We start from the raw sequence: 13,713 nt of genomic DNA, 5'->3' as shown, positions 1-13,713 counted from the left end.
ATATTTTCCACATAAGTGGTCATTTAAATTAAGTCTTTTTGGTTTAGAGAGGGTGTCTACTTTCCTATAGGCTGAGTTCAAAAAAAGTCTTGTGTGGGTTTTGAAGTTGTTACTTTTTTCCCCACAATTAAAATAAAAAGAAGCTCTGATATTGAGAAAGACCCAGATCCGGGACAGGGTTAGCTCAATTTCATTTGCATCTCCTTGAAAGAGAAGCCTCGAAATGTCGAATGTCTCTTGCTGATTATCTTCTTTGTCGCTGGCCTGTTGAGAAAATATTTCTATCAGAGGAAATATAAAATCTATTAGAATCTCATGGAAGCGTCTGGCAAGCTACCCGTGGCATATTCAACATGCCAAAAACAATAACAATAATGGGCCTCATTCCCTTGAACGCAACAGAGACATATGGAGAATGTTACTGGTGCCCGCTTGAGCAAATCGATGAGCAACAAGATGGTAGTGATACAGTGATTAGAAATAGAACTATGCTTGGGACATGGACTTTTCTAATGATCTCTAGTTATTCTTTTACAACCTACATATCATTACAAATATAAATATCCTGCCTATGGAAGGACTACTTAGAGAGGGAAAAATGGTGTTTGGTAAATGAGTACTTTTAAGACAATACCTGTCTTGTCTGTTTAGGTTCCTCAGAAGTGTTACCCGTGTCTCTTAATCATAGGACCTTAAGTCTGGGAGCTGAAGAGGGCCTGCAAGATAAAACAGGCACTTGCCTTGCAGTCAACCCGGGTTTCATCACCCAGCACCACATTTGGCCCCTCAATCACTGCTAGGAGCAACTCTGGCACACAGTCAGGAGTACTCTCTGAGTACCACGGAGGTGTTACCCAAGCCCCACACCCAACGATAATACTTGAACAAAACTGAAACAACAAAGTACTAAAATTTGAAAAATCTTATCTTCCAGAAATTACAATGTCAGCCCTTCATCCAAGTCACTCTGGGTGAGATAATGCCTCACTTCTTGCATTTTCAATGGTTTTGAAGAATTCTGAACTATATCCAGAGCCCCAAACAGGGTGCTGCTGCAATTTTACATGCTTTAAAGATAGTTTGTATTAGTTGGTGGTCCAGTTCCTGCAACAATCCTGAAAGGCGTTTGCTTTCATCTGGTAATAGGCTACCATGGTGGTAACAGAAGACTTTTAAACAACTGTCACAAGTTGAAAACAAAACAAAATTAAAAAGCCACCCTCTCTCTCCTCCCACACTAGGTGCAGTCTGCCAATAGCCAAAAAAAAAAATCATTTTTCTAAGAGTATTTTACTAAACAAACTCTTTGGGGGCAGGGTGGCTGTTACAATTAAGCGAAAACTCATAAAACTCAGAAAAGTTGGCTTGGTATTTCTTGCAGACCTGAACCCAATAGCAATTAGTGGTTTCCAGATGTATTTAAAATGTGTTAAGCATCTGCTGGAATTGGCTTTAAAAACATACACAAGTCTACAAATGTTTCAATGTCATGATTCTGCATCATGCCCCATGAGAAACTATGATTTGACCACAGTTTGGTGCTCATACTGTAGTTCCCACTAACTGGGAGAAAATGGAAAAACTAAAAAGACATTTGTTTCATAATTTACGTCTTTTCTTTGCATTTGTCCTTTTACCAAGTTAGCCCAAGTAAGTAGCATGCAAATGATCAGTGTTCTATTAGAGGAGTTAGGACAAATTGAGTCCAAGAAAACTCTGGATGACCTGGACCTCGAGGTCCTCCTCAAGATCTCAGGTATGAACAGTGGTTAATTGAGCTACAAGCACGCCAATCTGATAGTGTTAAGAGTTTGTGTTTTGGAAGTTGGAATCTTTGTCCAGCTTTCCCTGACTTGTTCCTGGATAATTTCACGCTGTCATAAAACTCTTCCTGAATCAAAAGACCCAGACTTTATGTTTACACATCTAATTTTATTTTAGATTGAAACTAGGTAAAAGGCAGGCTTGTGGTCTGTCTTCTCATAACTGGCAGTGCTAAAAACAAGACATGAGAATAAAAACACGGCTTTTGATGAAAATGCATCTAACAGGTGGTTTTCTCCTCCATCATTGACATGGTTATCTTCCCTTGAGAAACATCCAACCCTTCACATTTTTTTTCTTTTAGTTTCCACATGGACAACTCAGAAATAAAACCGAAATGCGCAAAGAGAAACTGGTAATGCCCGTCAATCAGCCGGAAGACTCTGAGAGGTAATACTGACATTTTATTTAGATATATTTCTCTAATAGAAATAATCCCTGCAGCTTTTACAAAAGATGATGAGTGTATCAAGAATAGACAAGAACCTATATGCGTAGAACCACAAAGAAGAGTAGTTTTTTTTAAGTTTTTTTTTAAAGGTGATGGATAATTATATGTGCTGTATGAATACATTTCCCTTCACTGCTGTCCAAGGGACAAGCCTCAGGGTAATAAATTTGGGAGGTTGTTTGATTTTTAAAGCTTTTGGTAAATTTCCCTTGACAAGTCTGCCTCTTAATATTATCTTGAAATGTACAAATAATACTCCTAGGAAACAACTCCATTTTATCAGTAAGACTAAGAGGTAGTTAAATACTTTCTCCTGGTTATTTTGTCCTTTACTCTGTCCCATTTCCTCCCACTTTCCCTCCCCTGCGATAATACTTTGTGTTAAAGACCATTTTTCAGTTTCTACAAATACCTTTCAAGCAAGTGCCTTAAAGAAATGGCGAAAGGAGATAGCTCAAAGGGGTGGAGTGCATGTTTCACATGAGGAAGAGCACAATTCAATCCCTGGTACTGTGTGGTCCCTGAGCACTTCTAGATGAGTCCAACAAACAACCAAAAATTAAAGAAATGATTCCAATTCTTAAGTTGGTGTTTCTCAAACAAGGGTTCTCATAGCCTATAGGTCTAAAGATAAATTTTCAGAGTTGGTCTGTGAAAATAGTTTTATTAAATAGTCTATGAAAATTTTCTTCTCATACTTCGAATGCGAGAATTATGACTGTGCACATGAGGCCCACCATGAAGAATTTTAGCGAAGAACTGGGGAGGTGACTCAGTGATAAAGTGCATGCTTTGCATGTATGAGATGCTGGAATGATTCCCGGTACTCAAAAGGAAGTAGAAGAAGAGGGAGGGGGAAGGGGAGAAGAAATTAGAACAACAGGATGACAATAAACTAATCTGACAACGTAGCTTGAAATATTTTGGCAAGGAAGGTGGGAGAAAAACTAGAAACTTAAATATAGAATTGTTGGTCTCTGTCTTTATATCAACTAGTTACATTGAGTATCTATAACAAGCATTTTAGCTTTCAATTTATAAATTTAGGATTTATTGATGCAATATTCTCTCCTATTCTATAGCTGTGTTGTCTGTCTTGTCTCTTTAATAAGATCAGTGAAGGGAAGGAACGCAACATACCACAAGAGCATTACCTTTCACTGCTAGGTCTATTGCAAACACAGATAGCTTTCATCTAAATGTTTATAAAAAGTAAGTAAAATATAAAGCGACATCACAGGAGGAGATTAAGTATTCACTGACTCTGTTACCAAGCTCTAAGACAATATAGAGAAGCACAGAAGAAAACAAATGTTGCTTGTTATCTCTTGGTAGCAGAAGTCCATATTTGATCAATCTTAACTAACTTTTTAAAAAGTGAGATAAGAAATAGAGGAAGAGAAAGCCTAGACTCCTAAGTTCCACCCCGTTGCTTCCTCTTCTCAGTAACCGATATTCATATTCACATTTTTGCTTCACTTACCAACCCTAAAGGTTAACACAGAATTTAGTAACTAGCAGATCCTTTACCAACAGGGTCTAAAATAATCTATTTCTGAGAAAGAGAGGGGGTAGGTTCTTTGAAGATAAGACACAAGGAGATGGTTTCTAGGTTAACCCTGAAGGTGTGGAACTCTTGGGGGTACAGAAAGATGAGCAAATGGGGTAACCCTGCAGAGATTAGTTTTGTCTCAAGAGAGGTGAGAAATAAAGGAGATGAGAGGTGACAGGGCAGGGACAGCATTCACTTCCTTTCTCTCCTGAAAGAAGTGTTTCCAACGGAACCATTTAGGCTTATGTAAGAGTCAAACACCATCTCTTGGAACATTATATGGGTTGTTAAAATAGAGGGTGTTGGGGCTGGAGTGGTAGCACAGTGGGTAGGGCGTTTGCCTTGCACTAGGCCGACCCAAGTTTGATTCCCAGCACCCCATATGGTCCCCAGAGCACCACCAGGAGTAATTCCTGAATGTAGAGCCAGGAGTAACCCCTGTGCATCGGCAGGTGTGACCCCAAAAGAAAAATAAATAAAATAAAATAGAGGGTGAACAAAACCACATTGATCCCTGTGGAGGATTAGCAAAATAAATGAAGTGTTTTATCATTTTTATATTCCTGTTTAGCAGGGTCTTAAAACTTTTTTTTTTTAAGCAACCTCATTCAACAACTCTAATATATATCCAGGCTCATAAACCGCCTTTCACAGGCGATCGCTATGTCTTCTTGCTAGGGATAACTTTAGTTCTGTTTCATACAGATTTTTCATCTGAGATGTATTAAAGATCAAAAAGGACTCATCAGTAGCAATTTTGTAAATCACAGTCCCAAAAAGGAAAAATAAACAGTGTCTATCTATAGAGGCAAGCTGCAGGTGGGAGGGAAACTGGGGCATTGATAAAGGGAACAGTGGTGAAGGGGTTGGTTGAGATATTGTATACCTGCAGCTCAATCATGAATAACTTTGTAAGTCATGGGGTCTCAATAAGAAAAAGGAAAAATCAATAAATTTCAAGTTAAATTGGAAACAGATTAAAAAGAATAAAAGCAACCCCACTCAGCAACTTGTGATCCTGGGTCGAGGTGAGTTGTCACCCTTGGTTAAAATTACTCCTATAGGACCAGTTCTTCTTTTTAATTTTTCTAAAGTAGATGTGTTCCTGCCATCACACTTATTTTGAGAAGTGCACTTCAAGTTAGTGTGTGTTCAGTAAATAAAATTTTAACCTGGCAACGAAAAGGATTATGATTCATTTTAGCCTCAGGTTAAGCCAATAATGAAGCAGAATAATAAAATGAGTCAAATCTCTCATCTTTTATCTAATATTAAACTCATTCCCAGGAAGCCCTTATTCAATCCATGTAATGAGCATGACCGAGCACAATATCAGCCTTTCATTGCCTGTTGGGAGCAATGCACTGGATTCAGAAGCATTTATGGAGTTTCTGTGTCTTTCCATAGTTAAGACATTCAAGTGTCTTTATGCAAAATATTGGCATACTTCAAAAAACTTTAGAATAGTGGGGTTTTTCTCCATGTGAATAGCACATTCTTCTCCAAATGCAAGATTTGGCAGTCAAGCTACTTCTAGCTACTAAACATCCTTTAAAATTCTAATTTTTGCTCATCAAGTGAAGTGTAGGAATATGTATAGTATGATAGGCAGATTTATTTTAATTAAGAAAGACTATTGATATGGTAAGTGAAGGCTGAAATGGTCCTTCTGATGAAATCAGTATTTTTATAAATTCTGGTTTCTCTTAACCTCCTTGTACCTGATGCTAAATTAAAACTGTTCTGGGAAGACTAAATAAAGGGCCACTGTCCAAATAAATGAGTGTTGGAGATATCATTTACTTTTTCAAACACAGGTATTTTATATCCGTTCTTATTTTTTCAGGAGAAAAAAAATAAATGTTGAAATGCTGATTAAGTACCTTTAAGGACTCACAGAACATTTCAGATCATCACAACTTGTTTCTGATACATTTTACAAACTCTTCGTGATGCTTAAAATAGTTTCAACATTAAAATTCAACAATTTTGTCAGATTTTCAAAAATTAAACTTTAAACAAAGCATCAAAGTCCTCTGGGACTTCTGGGCAACATAAATTCTAATTCTAATTCTCTTTCCAAAATAAATAAGAAGGCATTTCAACCATATGCTTATCTGTTATGTATTAAATAAAATATTGTTATGGGTGGATAATTTTATAGAGATTTAAGACAAGTGGCTTTAAGGAAGCATATCTTTTAGCACAATCTGCGAATTGCATTTACAAATAGCCTCTTCGATGTTAACAAAACCAATGGGATAGATATATACTGGCTTTGTGCTCAAGGATCACTCCTGGCAGTGCTCAGGGGATTATATGTGGTGCAAGGGATCAAACCTGGGTTGTGGATTGTGTGTAAGAAAAAATACCTTAAATTCTGTATTATCTCTCTGGCCCTTTTGAGCACCATTTATCTATCTGTCTGCCTGTCTATTTATTTATTTATTTTACAGAAGCTTTCAGAGTTTAAACTAAAGGCTTGTGCTCCGATGTGGTAATTAAATAGAGTCTTTTAAGTCATTCCGTTAATGACTTGCACTTATTGTGTCTCGTGGCGAATTAGCATGATGGAAGATATCGCCTTCTTCAACTTCTGATTTCTAGGACCACTTTGAAATAAATTCACAATTTCCTGTGCAGCTCTGAGAGGATGTCATGTACATACACCAAGTGAGAAAATAATAGGGGAAATAAATGGAGTCACTCCAGTCTGAAGGATTCAGTTTGGCTTCTCTTCATATTAATTCAAAATTTTCATTCTGTGCCCTCAGCAAATTGGTTTTTTCATCTTCGCTTCTGCTTTGAAGATACCTACATTTTAATTCAAGAAGTGGTGAGAGAACAGACCACTAAATTCAAAATGTCTTTCAAGTAAATTTTTATTCCTTGCATTTAGTTATTTCTGTAGTTGATCATTTTCATATCGACATACGACTCTAGCTATCATTGAATAAAATTTCTTTTTTAGTGGAGTCTGCAATCATAGCACATGGTAGCCCACTTTCCAAGAAACCTGAACGAGGAACATTTTTCTGTTTCAATATCTAGGAAACTATTAAACCCTGGACATCTGCTTTTCAAGTGAAATTATTTTCATTCTTTTCTACAGATTACTAGAATTGTGTTTCAACTGTTGCAGAAAATACTAACATATTACAAAAGCAAAATAAAACTTAATAGTTAAACCATTGTGATCATTTGATAATTTTTTTTATTTTTTTATTTGTTTTTTTTTTATTGGAGCACTAGTATAGTGGTTAGGGTGCTTACCTCCTGTGCAGATGATCTGGGTCCGGTCCCATGCACTACAGCATGTGGCCCCAAAGTAAATAAATAAACAAATAAAGTTTTCTCATTTTTCCTTGTGCTAGATCACACTTTATTTTACATACGAGCTGTAAATTTGAACATCGACACAGATGCATTTCTTATGCTGCCATTAATTTCAAGTATCACATGGTTGGGGTACTATTTTTCACAATAAGAAAGATTTCATATTTTTCACAGCTTACAAAGTTTTCACATTTATACCTAAATTTAAAATATGTCATGAGATGCAGAGAAAAATGTGCTTCAGTACAAGTTTCTTGGTTACTTCTAATGGACTCTGTGTCTTTTTTCTTCTTTCTATCATTCTTTCTTTCTTTCTTTCTTTCTTTCTTTCTTTCTTTCTTTCTTTCTTTCTTTCTATCTTTCTTTTTTTCTATCTTTCTCTCTATCTTTCTATCTTTATCTCTCTTTCTATCTTTGTTTATTTATCTCTTTCTTTATCTCTCTTTCTTTCTTTCTCTCTACTTTCCTTCTTTCTTTCTTTCTTTCTTTCTTTCTTTCTTTCTTTCTTTCTTTCTTCCTTTCTTCCTTTCTTCCTTTCTTTCTTTCTTTCTTTCTTTCTTTCTTTCTTTCTTTCTTTCTTTCTTTCTTTCTTTCTTTCTTTCTTTCTTTCTTTCTTTCTTTCTTTTCTTTCTTTCTTGGGAACTGGGGAATCCCAGCAGCTCTCGGGGCTTACTTCTGCTACTGAGCTCAGGAAACATTTCTGGAGGGGTTCAGGAGAGCTATGGGGTGTCAGGTAACAAACCCATGTTGTCTCCATGCAAAGCCTCATGCCTTTATGTCTTATCTACTGAATGGTTAGCAGCTTTTTTTTAAAATACTCACCACAGAGCATAGCATTTAGTAAGTGATCTGGAAATACTTGTCAAATGAGCAGGAGACTAATTTAGCCTCCACGCTTACTTCTATGCTAAGCAGAACACTTTTCTGATCATTACAAGTTAACCTGCCACACCATGCCATCTTCTTATCCTGTTTGTCTCTCATTGGAAAGTAGTTTTAGTTTTTTAGTTTTCTAGCGATAGGAGGATTAAAGCATGAATTATAAATCAGTTCTTTATCTTTGTGGCAATATAATAAGAGGAGCTCAATTTGTGCGAAAGCTTTAGCATTTACAAACTACAGATAAAAATAATTCTAAAAAAAACACACATTAAAGGTTTCAGAGATAGTTCACCAGACTCAGTGAATTCTTTTCATATGCAGTTCCTTGCTTAGATACCTGCACTGCATGATTCCCCAGCACCGAGAAGTAGCACCCAAGCATTCCCTCATGTGGCCTGAAAGCAACAAAACAACAAAAAAAGTCACATTTATCTGACCATCCCAAATAACTACTGATAGAAGTTTTGATATATAGCTCAAATCCTCTGGATTTTTCTTTTTTTGTCTTTAAAACTGCATATGAACCAAGGAGACAGTACAAGAGATAAAAACACATGCTTGGCACATGCAAGGTCTAGAGTTTGATCCTCAGAGCTGCATGGCTCCCAGGGAACCAGTGGGTCCTACCAGAGAGCACCTAGAAGAGAAATGAAATAAAATTGGAACCACAGAGTTTTGAAACTTTGTTTTAAAAATAATTGAGTGGGGGATGGTGGTCCACATCATTGTTGTTCAGGCGGGTCATTCTTTTTTATTTTTATTGAATCACCATGAGATACATTTACAAAGGTTTCATGCTTAAGTTTCAATCATACAATGATCTAACACCCATCCCTCCACCAGTGCACATTCTCTACCACCAATGTCCCCCGTGTACCCCCTCCCCTTTCCGACCCTCCCCCTGCCTCCATAGCAGACAATTTCCCCCATACTCTCTCTCTACTTTTGGGCATTATAGTTTGCAATGCAGATACTGAGAGGTTGTCACATTTGGTTCTTTATCTATTTTCAGTACACATCTCCCATCCGAAATGATTCCTCCAACAATCATTGTCTTTGTGATCCTTTCTCTATTCCAGCTGCCTCCTCCAGGGAGTTATTCTTGGCAGTGCCAGGGATTGGACCCTATGTCTTTTCGTATACAAAGCATGTACCCAAGTTCTTTGAGCTATTGCCCCAACTCCAAATTAAAGAAATTTTTAAGTTAACATGTTATAATATTTTCCCAAGTAAATATTTCTCTCCATAGTCTCCAATTATATCATTGTAGCAATACTTATTTATTTAATTTTTCTATTTGAAAACCTGTTTTTCAATTCAGCTGTTCACTATTCGGAACTCCGCTGCGACAAAACGTACTTATTCAAATCTTTATGCACATATTCCCTTCTGTTTCCTTAGAGTCTGTGCCTAAAAGTGAAATTGCTGAGTAGAAGTCTAGCAAATTCTAAGGCTTTTAATATTTACTTCCCAGCGCTCGCAAATGAAACAACTCCGGTTTACCTTCCCTCCGGAGTAAAGAAAGTGCTTTTTCTACATCATTTATCACTCTAAATAGCGTTTTTTTCTGTTGATCCAAGCACTTCACTCTAGTTAAACTGTCTTTTCTAACAATGCCATCCGTTACTGGAGTCGGAAGTTGCTTTGCCCTGGAGCATGTCTCTGGACCTAGCCGGGGAGGCCCCCGGTGTCTCCACTCCTGATGGTCCCCGCTCAGACTCAGAGCAGTACTCCCTTCCCGGGCCAGCTGCTCTGCAGCTACTTTCCAGCTTTCCAGAAGCTATTTATCGCCACATGGGACGACTTACTGTTTTCTCTACTGTTAAACCCATCAGCTAGTTTTGTTTTTCTGACACCCACTTCTTGAGTTCTTTGTTCTTCCCCATTTGAGTTCTTCCTCCTGGATCTAGTTTAGTACTTTGTTTTTTCCCTTAGAACTTTCTATACCTCCTCAGAAATTCTGTGCCTTGGGATTTCTTTCTAGCTTTCCCATTTTTCCCACTTGTAGTCAGCTAAGAGAGGGAGAAAAGTTTAGACTCTTGTAGGTTTCCCAGCAGGCTGGAGCGATAGCCCAGCTGGTTGGGCGTTTGCCTTGCACAAGGCTGACCTGGGTTTGATTCCTCCGCTCCTCCCGGAGAGCCCAGCAAGCTACTGAGAGTATCTTGCCCCCCACGGCAGAGTCTGGCAAGCTACCCGTGGCATATTCGATATGTCAAAAACAGGAACAACAAGTCTCACAATGGAGACGTTACTGGTGCCCGCTCGAGCAAATTGATGAGCAACAAGATGACAGTGTTACAAGTGATACAGGTTTCCAAGCATCTCTCCACCCCCACACCTGTCTTCCTTTATCTCTTGCTCCTCAAGCTATAGACTTCAGGTTTCAATTTCCCCAAATAATCAGCCTCTGGTCACGTGCAGCGTATTTTAGAGACCTGACTGTGAGGAGAGAGAGGAGAGATTTCAGGAACTCCAGTGACCCAAATGGGGCAGTAAATAAGTTCTTCCTTCATTTCCTCCTATGTCCTTTCAAGAGCTTAACCTCTTAAGAGGCTTCAGGGGTTAATTCCCTCTCCTTGATGGTGAAGACAAGACGGAAGGTTCAACATTCTCTGCACCTGTAACTTCAGCTACAATGTCTGCTGTTTTTTTTTTAAATATTTCTCCTTTACTTTGTATATAAACACTGTGGTTTGCAAAGCTGATTGTGACAATTTGCTACAGACATTCAATAAACCAACACAAATCCCATCACCATACAATGTCTGCTTTTGTTCTTCCAAAAGTTGAAATAATCTCATCCACTGGTGTCTCCTAATTCCTTTTGCCCGTATTATTAAATGATGGATTAAAGAATTCACCTCTGACAGTCTTCACAGGATGCTGACAAAGGAAGCATTTGATTCCTAGGTGGTAGATGCCAAGTGAACGATTCTCATCTACTCATTACTGAAGTCAAGATCAATTTTAAGAATTATTATTTTATAAGTGAGATTTGGAATCTGGATACTATCTGAGCCTTAGTATTTTCTGGTATTTTCAGATTAATGACCAGACACTTGGTCAGTCAACAAGTGTACTTACAGTATAATTTTGTTTTTGTTTACTTCAACCTTGTTGATAGTCTTGTTTACCCTCAAACATTCATTTGTCTGCTCTGTTTTAACCTATTCCTCATTTTTGGCCTCTCCAAATCCCTTGGTTTTCATGTCCTTTCTCTTAAGTACAAATTTTCACTTTCTCTTTAAGTCATTTAAAAAATTTTCCATATTAAGTTATTAAGTAAAGCCACTCATATTGTTTGATATGACTGTTCTAAATTCTTATTATTTTATACTAATTCTAATATTAAATGTATATGTTTCTCTTCCTGATGACTTCTTTGACATTTCTATTTTTTTTTGTTACAATGTATTCTTATAATGCCCTCTGTTGAAAATGTGCATATTCAAAGTTTTGTTCATTTTAATATTTATTTTTCACACATAGAAAAATACTTTTGTTAAAATATTTGCCTAACTCTGTGCTGACAAGTCAGCAGAGTTACTAGCACGGAGGCTAGGGAGATGCCAAAGGGCTGGAACCATATTTTGTATTCAGGATTTGATCCCCAGCATCAAGATGTTCCCTAAAGCCACCAGATGTGTTTCCGCCAATTTCTCCTGATACCTTTTTGTCCCACTTAACTGGGCTTTCACTATCTGGCTAGATGTAGTGATATCCTTTAAGTCTTACATAGTAGTAATCACTGAACTCTAATTTCTACATTTTGTCCTCCGTCCAATTAAAAAAAATTACTATTGCTTTGTCTTGCCATAACATACCATTTTCATAATGGTTTCTCATATTTTTCTCACCTTTTTATTTTCTACATTGTTACACCTAACACTTGGTTATGCATTACAGTTCTTTTGCTCAAATTTCACTTAGGTTTGGTATATGTTAAACTGCTTAATTCAATTAGAAATTCTTTTGTCACACTTCCCTAAATATTTTGGTAAATGCTGTTTTGTTGTTGTCAGGTTTTATACAAAATTTTGTAACTTTCTTCATTTTCCCCCAAATGATAAAGTATTTTTCTGAATATTTGCAATTTGTCATCTTAAAAATGACAAATATCCTGTCATTTTTAGGGTTAGTAGTGGCTATTTTCAACTGTAAGATTAATATTTTACTTTTTGTTTGTTGTAGATTTAATAATAGTTATGTGCCATTGGTTTGATTTCTTTCATTGAGGGAAAATCAAACATATGAAAGTTTTCTTTTGCTGTCCTACAGCATCCTGTTTCTGGTCCTATTTACTTCTTCATTTTATTTTGTCCCTGCACTCAGTCTCCTTTTATATTTTTCATCAAATTGATTCTCCCCTGGATGCTTTGTAATTTGGCTTTCTCCCCTGAGATGATTTTGTCTTTTTCTTCAATTTCCTTCCTGAATGTGGTTCTGTCTCATTTTAAATTGGGCTTTTTGTCCATGTCTGTCCTGGGTTTTTAAATTTATAATTTAAGGTCCTCTTCTCTATCTCAAAAATGACTCTTTAGAGATGCTATGATTGTAAGTAAGGTGTTTTTTATTGTAATTTTCCTCTGTTGCATTTTTGGTTTTACAGAGAACATTTTCATACACTGAAATATTTTGAGTCTCACTTTCTGCTTTGTTTCTTTTCCTTTTTGGTATTCGCCATATTCAATTATACTTGGGGCTCTGGCGCTACACTCAGTAATTACTCCTGGCAGTGCTTGGGGACCATATTGGATACTGAGGATTGAACCCAGGTCAAAGCCCTATCCATCCTACGATTTTTCCAACCCTCATTTTTTCTGGTTATTTTTGAAGGATGGCACCAGGCATTAGCACTTTGAAATGGGTCCCACTTTTTAGGATTGGACATAAGAGGTATATGCAGATAGGGTGAGGGTGTCTTACTAAATTACTATGTTCAAGAATATCCTCCTCTGGGTACCAGTGGTGTACCCAGTGGTTGATGGATCAAGGTTGATCTATCATGTGTGATGATGAACATCTGTGTTCACTGACCTTGAGCTCCCAATCTCCAGTCCCACTTTTCTTCTTAGAGATTGGGGGATGGGTCTGAATGTTTCCACCTTCTGAGCCAAACACCAGCAGTAAACAATAGAAGCCATACCCTGAGCCATCTCATTAGCATAAATTGAGCATAAATTGTGATGCAAAGGAGAGCCTTTTTTAAAATTTTATTTCTTTTTTAATTGAGTCACCGTGAGAACAGTTACAGGGCTTTTAGGATTGAGTCTCAGTCATACTATGCTCAAACACCCATCCCTTCACCAGTGCACATGTTCCACCACCAATAACCCCAGCATGCCCCCCCTCCCACTCCCCCTCTGCCTCTGTGGCAGATGATTTTCACTTTACCCTTTCCTTACTTTGATTACATTCAATTTTCGACAGGAAACTCACTACCATTATTTGGAGTTTCCCCCCAACAGTCAGATCTGTTGGAATGCCATCATTAGATTGTATGTTTTCTATTGTTGGTAACAAAGAGCATATGATGTTGCAGGTCGAGAAAGCGGCCACCCAGATTTGGAATTCTGGTATTAAGTCCAGAGGTATTTCTGCGAGCAGACGCTGCATTCCGAGATTGGTTTCTGTGGCGCTGGGATCATGGCTGTTCAGGAGCAGAGGA

At 37.5% G+C, this 13,713-nt stretch overlaps 1 protein-coding gene across 1 annotated transcript in view; it reads left to right on the top strand.

Annotated features, from left to right (window-relative positions):
* Nucleotides 1–1,659: 1,659 nt before the first annotated feature.
* The window catches only part of TNIP3 (TNFAIP3 interacting protein 3), an 85,108-nt gene continuing 73,054 nt past the window's right edge, over nt 1,660–13,713 (top strand). The window contains exons 1-2 of the mRNA XM_055141966.1: nt 1,660–1,756; nt 6,602–6,701. Of these exons, the coding sequence (XP_054997941.1) occupies nt 1,660–1,756; nt 6,602–6,701 (197 nt within the window). The remainder of the gene's footprint in view (nt 1,757–6,601; nt 6,702–13,713) is intronic.

The sequence above is a fragment of the Sorex araneus genome, chromosome 6 (genome assembly GCF_027595985.1).
Source record: "Sorex araneus isolate mSorAra2 chromosome 6, mSorAra2.pri, whole genome shotgun sequence".
In the NCBI taxonomy this organism is placed as follows: Eukaryota; Metazoa; Chordata; class Mammalia; order Eulipotyphla; family Soricidae; genus Sorex; species Sorex araneus.
Note: the sequence above shows the minus strand (reverse complement) of the source record. Positions and strands in the feature narration are given on the sequence as shown.